General features: G+C 41.0%; 1 protein-coding gene across 5 annotated transcripts in view; it reads right to left on the bottom strand.

The window, feature by feature from the left end:
• Positions 1 to 214: 214 nt before the first annotated feature.
• Positions 215 to 11,991, bottom strand: part of LMBRD1 (LMBR1 domain containing 1) — a 92,657-nt gene continuing 80,880 nt past the window's right edge. For 3 of the 5 annotated variants that reach the window (XM_087776726.1, XM_087776727.1, XM_087776730.1), the window contains 2 exons: positions 1,403 to 1,494; positions 215 to 1,241 (listed from right to left, as the gene is read on the bottom strand). In XM_087776726.1, coding sequence (XP_087632852.1) covers positions 1,122 to 1,241; positions 1,403 to 1,494 — 212 coding nt within the window. In that variant the 3' untranslated portion in view covers positions 215 to 1,121. Of the gene's footprint in view, positions 1,242 to 1,402; positions 1,495 to 11,991 lie in introns of those variants that run through there. The other 2 variants (XM_087776729.1, XM_087776728.1) reach the window with 2 other exon arrangements.

Genomic DNA, 11,991 nt, shown 5'->3' with positions numbered 1-11,991 from the left:
ATATAGACTATTTAGACAGGAAAAACCATTGGATCAGGAAGTTCCATTTCCACATGCTTGCATGGACTATAGTTTCCCTCACATAGCATTGGAAGTTTAAAAACCTGTAAACATTTTCTCTTTCAGAGTCTGTAAAATGATATCTGAAGATTTTTTCAGCTTTAGAAATATAGCTCAGTAACTATATAGCTAAAATAACATTACAAAGACAACATGAATGACAAAAATATTTATGAACTGTGTTTATATAAATATATTGGCTTGTAAACAAGTTGACAACATTTACATTAAGTACTGAAAGAAAACTTCAAACAACACAATTTGCATTAAAGAAAATAAAAAAATTAATCACATCTTAATTATTCCATTGGTTATTACTAAGTCAGGCACCTGGCAGTTTCAGAACTGAACTGTACTAAAACACTGCAACAATGCTGAATATTGTCATTTACACTAATGATTTCCTTTGATAGAGCAAAAGCCACCTCATAGTTACCTGAGGATTCCCATGGTAACTCAGTGGGGCTAACACTATGAAAATGACTTATTCTTCACAGACTGGGAACTCACCACTTAAGTAGCTGGTTTTGGCATACTTTAAGGACAGTTTCTTGTTAGCTATAGTTTTATATGGGAATCCCAGCAGAACTTATGCAAAAGTTAAGTCATATCCTTCTGAAAGTGTAAACCTCATCCAAATCTTTCTAGCAATGTTAACACCAGCTGTTTTGCAGGATTTTCGCTAGTTTTATTTATGAGCTTGAATAAAAAAAAAATCCTGTAAGTTAGGCATGAAAGTATTTAAGAAAACCTAAGTTAACAGAAAACCATCAGGAATTATGAAAGTGAAAATAGTTCAATTATACATCAGAAAGTTACATATACATTTAATCATAAAACAATATTTTTTATATATTATTCAAACCCAGCTTCAATATTTGTTCTGATATTACAGTGACACTCAAAAAGTGATATTCAGTTTTTTTACCCCTTTAAGTGAGTACACTTATTTCCTCTATTTTTACAGGTGCAAGGATGCTTATTTGGATACCAATTCCACATGGGTATGACTTTCAACGTAACTTTAAATTACATTTTTCCATCTTGAAGACAAAAGGCTATCAACGGTAATAAACAGACAGTTCATCATCACTCATGTCTGAATCATCTTCATCCACTTCACCTTCAATGACTGATTTCTTGCCTTTGCAGCATGAAACAATTAATCCAATTAAAAAGACCTGCAAATTTAAAATAAGTAGTAAAAATTAGTATTATTCAAGTAAGGGGCATACAAAAGCAATATACATAAAACTGAATGGCAGTGTGGTGATGCAAAAGATTCACTGACAACTACTGTTATCCAACTTGAATCAGTGATCTCTATAATCAAAGTACTTACTGCAATGAATGCCCAGTTCCCAAAGTAATAGGCAGCACTGAAGAACCAAAATTTATGAAGAAAGAGGTACGTCCGAGTAACAATACACTGATCTAAAAGGAAAGCAAGTAGTATTGATTAACACAGAACAAAAAAAAATCAGCTAATTCCAATTTATAGGATAATAGTTGAACACTTTTGGAGAGTATTCAGCTCTGAAGAACAATTACACTCCATTGTCCATGAGTGCTGGTCAGTTTCTAAGAACCACCTTTCAGAAGCACAGGAGCAGGCAATTCCACTGTGTTGTAAGTCAAGCAAGAGGGGCACAAGACCAGCTTGGCTGAACAGGGAACTCCTCTTGGAACTCCAGAGGAAGAAGAAATTGTATGAGCTCTGGAAGCAAGGTCAGGCTTCGCAGAAAGATTACAGAGCTGTGGTTTGTATATGCAGGGAGAAGACACAAAAGGCCAAAGCTCAGTCAGAGTTGAAACTGGCCAGTGTTGTTTTAGATAACAAGGGCTTTTAAAATTATGTTAATATTAAGAGGAGGTATAAAGAAAACATTGGACTGATACTTGTTGAAGGTGGTCATCTGACTAACAGAGATGAAGAAAAAGAGGAGATATTCAATGCTTTTTTTGCCTCAGTCTTTCATAATACTGATCAACCTTGGGCTGCCCGGTTCCCTCAGTTGGAGGACCACGAGTATGGGAACAGCGACTTTCCATTTGTGGACACTGAAATTGTAAGGGACCAGTTGTATCAGCTGAATGTTCACAAGTCCGTGAGGCCTGATGGGATTCATCCCACAGTACTGAAGGAGCCAGCAGATATTATGGCAGGACCCATCTCGATCATCTACCAAAGGTCTTGGGAATCTGGGGAGGTCCCTGCTGACTGGAAGCTAGCAGATATTATTCCAATTTACAAAAAGGGCATAAGGGAAGACCAAGGGAGCTACAGACCTGTTAATCTTCTCCATAATTTTTCCAGGAACTGAGGTTAGACTATACTGGGTACTACTGAAAGGCATTTAAAGAATAATGCAATCATCAGACACAGTCAACATGGGTTCACAAAGGGAAAGTCCTGTTTAACTAATCTGATATCCTTTTATGATAAGGTTACCCCGCTAGTGGATGAAGGGAAGGCAGTGGATGCCGTTTTTCTGGATTTTAGTAAGGCTTTTGATACTGTCCCTCACAGCATCCTTCTGGACAAGTTGCCCAGCTGTGGGATGAGCAGGTTCACAGTGCATTGGCTAAAGAATTGGCTGAAGAGCAGAGCCCAAAGGGTTGTAGTGAATGGGGCTACATCTGGCTGGCAACCAGTCACCAGGGGTGTTCCTCAGGGTCCAATTCTAGGCCCAGTCCTGTTCAATATATTTATCAATGATTTGGATGCAGCAGCTGAATGCACCATTAACAAGTTTGCTGATGCTACTGAAGTGGGAGGTGCTGTTGACTCTCCTGAGGGACAAGCAGCCTTGCAGAGGGATCTAGATAGATTGGAGCATTGGGCTATGATTGATGGGATGAAATTTAACAAGTCACAATGCCAGATTCTGCACCTAGGACGGAATAACACCAGGCATAAGTATAAACTGGGAGAGGGGTGGCTGGAGAGCAGCCCTGCAGAAAGGGATGTCTGGGGGTGCTAGTCAACAGCAGGCTCAATATATGTCAGCAGTGTGCCCTGGCAGCCAAGAGGGCAAACCGCATCCTGGGGTGCATCAAACACAGCATAACCAGCCGGTCAAAAGAGGTGATTATCCCGCTGTATTCAGCACTGGTGTGGCCTCACCTGGAGTACGGAGTGCAGTTCTGGGCCCCACAATTTAAAGAAGGATGTGAAGGACCTTGAATGTATCCAGAGGAAGGCAAAAAAGCTGGTGAAAGGGCTGGAAGGAATGTCCTATGAGGAACAGCTAAGGACTTTGGGCTTGTCTCATTTGGAGACAAGGAGGCTGAGGGGAGACCTCATTGCTCTCTACAGCCTCCTGAGGAAGGAAAGTGGAGAGGGAGGTGCTGAGCTCTTCTCCCTGGTATCCTGCGATAGGACGTGTGGGAATGGTTCAAAGCTTCACCAGGGGAGGTTTATACTGGACATTAGGAAGCATTTCTTTACTTGAGAGGGTGGTCAGACACTGGAACAGGCTTCCTAGAGAGGTGGTCAATGCCCCAAGCCTGTCAGTGTTTAAGAGGCATTTGGACAACGCCCTTAACAACATGCTTTAACTTTTCATCAGCCCTGAATTGGTCAGGTAGTTGGACTAGATAATCATTGTAGGTCCCTTCCAACTGAAATAGTCTATTCTAAATCAAATTTACTCTCCTCTACCAAAAAGGTATAGAAGAGAAAAATTTGTCATTATGTATAGTGAACATGAAAACAGGTAACACTAAGCTAAGAGTTACACAGGTAACCCCATTACTATTGGGTACAATTTCCCCTACAGATGTGTCAGTTATTGCCTGTTCTGACACAGATCCTTATTACTCACTTCCCATTTTAGATAAACTGTAGCCATAAGAAGGAGATACAAAGCAGATTCTATACTGAAAAACACATTTCAGTACTTTGAAAAACTGTCTCTCTACCAGGATTGCATAAGTTTTGTAAAAATCAAAGTCAACTACAATGTTGATTTGTGTAGGCAAAAAAGCTCCACCACACACTGGGCCTTTTGTGACCCAGATAGCAGAGCATTTATTTGTACCCTGACAGTACTGGTTAAATCTTACTTCTTCTCTAACATCATAAATACAGCCACATCTAAAAATACTTAGTATTCTTCTCCATTACAAAATGGCAGATTTTAACAGAATTAAGAATCAAATTGTCAAGGCATTTTTAAGACTGCAGACAGGTAGCATAAAGGCCTGTATGGGTCACTGAGCCTGTAACATTCAAGAGGTCATGTCAGAAGGCAGCCAGCAGGACATGCGAGCCAGCTGAAGAATCTCTCCAGTGCAAGAAGGGGTGCACTGAGTTCATGCTAAGGTATAACATGATCTGTTTTTCTCATTTACTATGCTTCAAACCCCACCTAAAGCTCATTTCAGAGCAGAAACTGGTGTCTAAACAATTTGAACAGTAGAGAAAGTAAGCAACCCAGAATTTGCCTGTTCGTCCCTCAGTTCTGACCCCAGGTTTGGAAATATCCCCTAGGTGCAGTTGAAGTACAGACTTCCCACCTCTTAAACTTGAGTGATATGCTGCTGCTTATGTAGTTTAACTTTTAGCAGCCATCTAACAAGCTAACAAGCTGACAATCATCAGTTTCTGAAAGTATTTTATTTGAAGGTTCAACTTCCACATTAGATAACTGCTGCTTTAACACCACCACATACTATAGCTCACTATTTCCTGGGGCAAGGAGTTAAGGATAAGTCTTTTTCAGGAAGGTCTGCTGCTTGACCTTGCCAAGATGACCCCTCCAAACTAAATCCCTACAGTGTCTAGAATGACTTTATCTGAACAGAGAAGCAACTCCATTCCTTCAACAGTTCTCCAATTACTTATACTTATAAAACTAACAGAATAATTTAAAATACTAAGTTAAATACTACTTTATGCAGCAGACTGATTTCCAGAATCTATTACACAGCATCAGCAGACAAAAAAGAAGTTAAACTGGGATTTCACAACTACTAGACACAAGGGATACAACACACAACTATGCACATTCTGCAGATAAAGTACAAAACAGCCTAATTAGACAAAACATGCTTCTCCACTAACACATAGAGAGTGAAAGCACAAGGAAGGAATTTGGCTGAACTAATCCTTCCTGGTTTTCCAGACTAGATCTCAGTTATGCAGCGAAAACTGATCCCCCCCACCCCGCCGTTAACACCAGTCGATAGTACTTACCCTACAAAAGAGGAAAAAAAAATTGTGAAGTAGCACACCACTCAACATTCCATGCTAGCATGACACATCCATAGAAAAGGTGAAGTTTCCAATAAAGTACAAAATGCCAGTAAAGTGAAGATGCTTCATAATTGCAGATAGTATTGTCAACACCATCTGCAGCTCTCCAGCTGGTTACTTGAATTAAAAAACAGCTAAAAGACTTTCAGATGGCTCTCTACAGTAATTGGATTAAATAGATGATGGTAAATATTTTAGAACAGTTTGACCTTGAGAAAACATTTCTATGGAATGTGTCACAAGTTCAGCTAATTAAATTTTAGTTATTCCTTCTGAACTAAGATATTATGTAAAAGACAATAAAAAATGTTTCTACAAATACATTAGCAACAAAAGTAGGGCTAAGAAGAATCTCCACCCTTTATTGGATGTGGAGGGAAACACAGTGACAGAGGACAAGGAAAAGGCTGAGGTATTTAATGCCTTCTTTGCCTCAGTCTTAATAGCCAGACCAGTTGTTCTCAGGGTAACCAGCCCCCTGAGTTGGAAGACAGGGAGCTGAATGAAGCCCCTGTAATCCAAGGGGAAATGGTCAGCAGCCTGCTACACCACTTGGACACACACAAGCCTATGGGGCCAGATGGGATCCACCCAAGGGTACTGAGGGAGCTAGCAGAGGTGCTCACCAAGCCACTTTCCATCATCTGTCAGCAGTCCTGGCTAACCGGGGAGGTCCCAGTTGACTGGAGGTTGGCAAATGTGACACCCATCTACAAGAAGGGCTGGAAGGAGGATCCAAGGAAGTACAGGCCTGTCAGTCTGACCTTGCTGCCAGGGAAGGTTGTGGAGCAGATCATCCTGAATCCCATCATGCATCATGTGCAGGACAAGCAGGGGATCGGGCCCAGTCAGCACGGGTTTATGGGAGGCAGGTCCTGGCTTGACTAACCTGATCTGTTTTTATGACAAGGTGACCCACTTAATAGATGAGGGGAAGGCTGTGGATATTGTCTACCTGGACTTTAGTAAGGCCTTTGACACCATTTCCCACAGCATTCTCCTGAAGAAGCTGGCTGCTCATGGCTTGGATGGGCGTACACTTTGCTGGGTAAAAAAAATGGCTGGACAGACGAACCCAGAGAGTGGTGGTGAATGGAGTAAAATCCAGTTGGCAGCCGGTCACAAGTGGTGTTCCCCAGGGCTCAGTGTTGGGGCCAGTTCTGTTTAATATCTTTATCAATGATCCGGAGGAGGGGATTGAGTGCACCCTCAGTAAGTTTGCAGACAACACCAAGTTGGGCATAGGTGTTGATCTGTCTGAAGGTAGGAAGGTTCTACAGAGGGATCTGGACAGGCTGAATCGATGGGCCAAGGCCAACTGTATGAGGTTCAACAAAGCTAAGTGCCACGTCCTGCAACCCCATGCAATGCTACAGGCTTGGAGAGGAGAGGCTGGAAAGCTGCCCACCAGAAAAGGACCTGGGGGTGCTGGTCGACAGCCAGCTGGAACATGAGCCAGCAGTGTGCTCAGGTGGCCAAGAGGGCCACTAGCATCCTGGCTTGTATCAGGAATAGTGTGGCCAGCAGAACCAGCGAGGTGATAGTGCCCCTGTACTCAGCACTGGTGAGGCCGCACCTCGAGTACTGTGTTCAGTTTTGGACCCCTCACTACAAGGACACTGAGGTGCTGGAGCGCATCCAAAGAAAGGCAACAAAGCTGGTGAAGGGTCTGGAGCACAAGTCTTATGAGGAGTGGCTGAGGGAACTGGGGTTCAGTCTGGAGAAAAGGAAGCTCAGGGGAGACCTTATTGCTCTCTACAACTACCTGAAAGGAGGTTGTAGCGAGGTGGGGGTCGGTCTCTTCTCCCACGTAACAAGCGATAGGACAAGAGGAAACTGCCTCAAGCTGCGCCAGGGGAGGTTTAGATTGGATATTAGGAAATACTTCTTCACCAAAAGGTTAGTCAGGCACTGGAAGAGGCTGCCCAGGGGAATGGTTGAGTCCCCATCCCTGGAGGTATTTAAAAGATGAGTAGATGTGGTGCTTAGGGACATGGTTTAGTGGTAGACTCGACAGTGCTAGGTTAACAGTTGGACTCAATGATCTTAAGGGTTTTTTCCAACCTAAACAATTCTATGATTACCAAATAGGCTGACATAACATGACGTTTTTAATCAACTTATTCCTCCATACAACATAATTTAGAGTAAGTTATAATGAATAACCTGAATTAAGATAACTACTTGTTATCCCGAATGATCATTGTGAATATTACTGACATATCTTGATCATTTGGAACAAAAGTATACATTGAAAGCTACCAAGCCGCTGACACATAATTGCCACCACTTTAAGAATAGAGCATATCATATAATGCTGACCAAGCAAAGCCAAACAGCGAGGATTCAAGACAAAACAATTTTTTAAACAAACGATGACAAATGCTAATAGTTGACTCTTCTGGTAGTCATGGCTATGTTTTACTTCAAGTCCACTGATGAAGTCTTTCATTCCAGTGAATTAGAAAACCCTTAGGCTCAATGTACTAATATTTTCAAATAAAGGCTTCTCAGAAGTGAATTAGCTAGTTTAAAGATGACTTACAAGGATAAACAAATCTGTTGATAAACAAATCTTAAAGCCTAAAAAGTCATTTCATGCACTGAAAACTCAAATTATGAGAACTTATTCATGGATAACGCAGTCTGTCTTTTCTGCATCTCAAAATACAGTGAGCTCTCACAGAACATATAGAAGGAAGTAGTTGCTTAGGGAAGAGATACAAATTGTTGTGAACAATGTAATTTAAAAACACTGGCATACTTTGGGAGTCAATAGTGAGGTCAACTTGTTTTACCTCTTCTTTAATCAACTGGACAATGAAACATTATATCCTCTGTAAATTTCTAGATCAAACTGGGGAGAATTGGGGAGCAGAGGCCCAACACACTAGATGGTAAGATTCAGAAGGAGCCTATTTTTCCAGCCCCTTGAAATAGTCTTCCGAGTTTAACAGAGACAGAAGTCCTGCACCTGGAACAAAGTGACACCATGTAACAGCGCAGGCCAAGGGTTGACCAGAGACAATGCAACTTTGCAGAAAGTGACCTCACGCCCCAGCAGGGAAACAGAACAAGTAGTTACCAGTGCTCATCCGCAACTCAAAAATGTAACTGAATACCAGGCTTCACTAACACAAGTACAGCCAACAAGTCCAGGGAAGTGATTGCTTCCTTCTACTCTGACTGGAACCGCGTCTGCAACAGTGCCATTTTGGGCACCCCAGTAAGAAAGAAGCATTGACATAATGGAGCAAGTCCAGCAGACGACCACTGCAACAGCTAGAGCACATAGCATGCAATGAAGATGCATTTGTTCAGCTTGGAATAAAGGTGCTTGCAGGTGTGTCTTACTGCTACCTCTGCTAGCTAGTGGGGGCCTACAAAATACAGGGCAAGATTCTTCCTAGACCTGCACAACAAAAGGACAACAGATGACAGAGTTGCTGCAAGAAATATTCCTATTAGATAACAGGAGAAGCTTCACCATCAGCATAGTTAAACATTGAAGGAAGCTACCCAAAAAGGTTTCACAATCTACAGCTGTGGAGACACAACTGGATGGACCTGAGCAACCTGCTCTCCTTGACCTTGCTGGGAGGTTGGACCAGACTGCCTCTTGAGGTCCTGTGTAGGCTCAAAATCATTACAATTCACATTACATGAAGGTAGATATAGAGACACCACAGACAGATCTAACAGTAAACATGGTATTTTGGATGGAAAACCCAAACTGAGAACAAGAAAGTCATCCACAGACAGATGAAGTTTACACACCCAATTTCAAGCAGAAGCTAGTTTTGCTTAAAATATACTCAAAACTACTTCCAAAGGAAAACCTGCAGCTTTACTGTGCTAGAATGTATAAACATTGCATATTCCAAATCCTAAAAGCACTGAAGGCATGGCTTCAGGTATCCAAGAACACTTAGTGTTTCATACAGCCCTGCTGCCAATCATTCAAAAGCTGTGTTGCAAAAAGCAGCTGCTGCTTGCAGTCCAGCTTGCAACCTGAACTTCAAGAAAGGGTTTGATGTGTTTCTAAACTTAAATTACATGTCAAGTTCCAAAAGGTTTGAGATTTCACCTGGGAAAGTGTAATTAAGGGGAAAGCTGCATTTCTTCCTTACAGGCATTACATATGGGCCTGCATCTGGCCTGTGCCCCTACTCACAGTTTAAATCATCTAACTTGGATAGGAACATTTATATGGGATGACGGTTAACACACATCTTTGGTACCTCAGATGCAGCAGCACTTCAACATCTGTGACATCTTAAACACATTTTTCCTAGGCTTTTTTTGATCTCCAGATACCATTTCTCATTGTGCTACTGAGACACTATGACACCTATTTCACTATTTACTGCCATTCCTGTGTGCTTCACTTGGGTTACATGACTTAAGACAAGCAGCATCTTACATCACAGAATGAAGAACATTCCTACAGGCCAAGTCAGTTCTACATTAAAATAAAACAAGTCAGCTGCCTCTAAATTGTTTTTAAAGATGCTCATATTTTCTTACTATGGCTTTCCTGCAACAAAGCTACAACACATTTTGACAAATAGAGTAAACAACTAGAGCAAAAACAGTTGGCTTTCGATCCTGTAACTCATGGAACACAGCTGGATAGACCACTCCTAAACACCTTCTAAAATGTTACCTGGCACCTACAAGTAGTATCAATATTAATGTTTTTCTCTGTCACCAGTGTATCAGTATTTTAAAGTGATAAAAACACTGGGATTCCTATGAACTGCACAAGTACAGGGCAAAGATTTCAGGCTTGAAAATGGCCTCAGAGAAATATACCTTTACTTACCAGGAACTAAGCAACAGCAGCAGACGAAGCAGCCTTTGGATTATTTTACTTGAAAGATCTAGGATAGCAAATGTCTTACTGGATGGGAGAATGATTCCCAGATAGGTATGCTCCTTAAAGCAACTCACTAAGGTAAACTAAGGGCTCTGACAAAGCCTTGTTATTTTTATAATGGCAACATTTTCTTTGCAGCAATATATGTATTGCTTTCTCAAACTCCAGAATAAAAGGAACCTCTTAACTGGACATCTCATCTTGGAGAAGAAAAGTGTGTTGTAACTCAGACCACTTACGGAAGACTACAGAAATGTATAAGAACCATGGACTGGGCTAGATGTGACTATAGAATACACAGAATAAAAGTCCTATTATTTAGGACTATTTCACTAGGAAAATCATGCAAACAGATATAGTCAATTTATAGTAATCAAACTGACCAAAAAAGTTATTTAACTTTGCCTGTACAAAGAAACTGCACGAGGAAGTTAACAGCCCACAAGACTCATGACACTTCAACTAGGTAAGAAACCAAGGGATACCTAATGCTGTAATACTCATACAGCCATATTCACCACTGCATAATGTCCAATTAATTTTTCTCTCAAGAAGCAGAGACACTCCCACTTGTAGCATAAATACCTACTGAGTGATCAGAATCCCTTTTGACCATCGGAGGGAGGGAGTGCTACTATACCACAAGCAATCCCAAGACACATGTACTGGTTTTCCCTATTTATTAAAAAAAATTCACATACAAAATAGTGGAAATAAGCAGCAAGTAATAAAATTTAGAAAGAAATACTCTGCCAAAGATTGAAACCTTAAGAGACAGAACATGAACTTGTTTCTGGATCTGGCTTTGGTCACAGACCAAAGTGTTCAGATGGACAAGACAAAATAAGCTTCAGGAGTCTTCAGATATTAGCAGGTATATCAAAAGTTTTGTAATTACAAGTTTCCCCTTTGCTCTTGTACCTATCATCTCGCAACTTAACATCTTCATCCATAGTCCTCTAAGTGTTAAGGTCACTCCAGGACTTCCAACTTCTGCAGAAGTTTATGTTTAGGATTGTATTTCATGTACCATTTTCACCAGTTTCTTTGGAAACAGATTCATGGAGTGGCAGTAACAGCTGCCCCCACCCACAAATGCAGTATTTCTTTCTTTTCTTGTTGGCTAAGCAGGGAAGAAAAATGACTATGTTCTTAGTTGCCTGTTACTCAGCAGCTTGTACAAAAGTGGTTTTTCCCATATTCTATTTGAGCACATCCCTACTTGTTCCATACATACACTTTGCTACTATATATATACACACACATATACAGACACACACAAAATTAATACTAGCCTCATTCAGCTGTTGAGCCTGTCTTTGCACTTCACAATCCAGCCCCTCTGCTGCTGCTTCTCTGGTTTCACTAGCTAAAGACCAATCTGCTATACGAAGTTTTTACAGTTTTTAGTTTGTGGCAACCCATACCAGTTATCTCTTTCCCTCAGCTAATTTCTTCCAGAAATTTCTTAAACCTTCAAGTTGTCATTCCTTCAGCTTTCATAATAATATAAGTATTACAGAGCTTCACCACTGCTTGCCTCAAGGTTAACTTAGCAACAAATTTACACCTTAGATCGCTTATCAGACTGAAAAGCATGTTGGAAAGCATACTGCTGGAATTGGTTTATTCACATATAGCAAGGATCTGAAAACATTTCCCAACTGGTTGTATGTAGCTACAGTATCTCCCCATTCAAAGAGATGTGAATCACTAAGCTTCCAACATTTCAAGCTAAGAGCACTCTGAAGTACTACAGTGCACTGCAGAAGCATGAGTATCAAATCACTCA

The sequence above is a fragment of the Nipponia nippon genome, unplaced genomic scaffold, assembly GCF_047370975.1.
Source record: "Nipponia nippon isolate SJK-2023a ecotype South Korea unplaced genomic scaffold, ASM4737097v1 scaffold_4, whole genome shotgun sequence".
Lineage (NCBI taxonomy): Eukaryota > Metazoa > Chordata > Aves > Pelecaniformes > Threskiornithidae > Nipponia > Nipponia nippon.
Note: the sequence above shows the minus strand (reverse complement) of the source record. Positions and strands in the feature narration are given on the sequence as shown.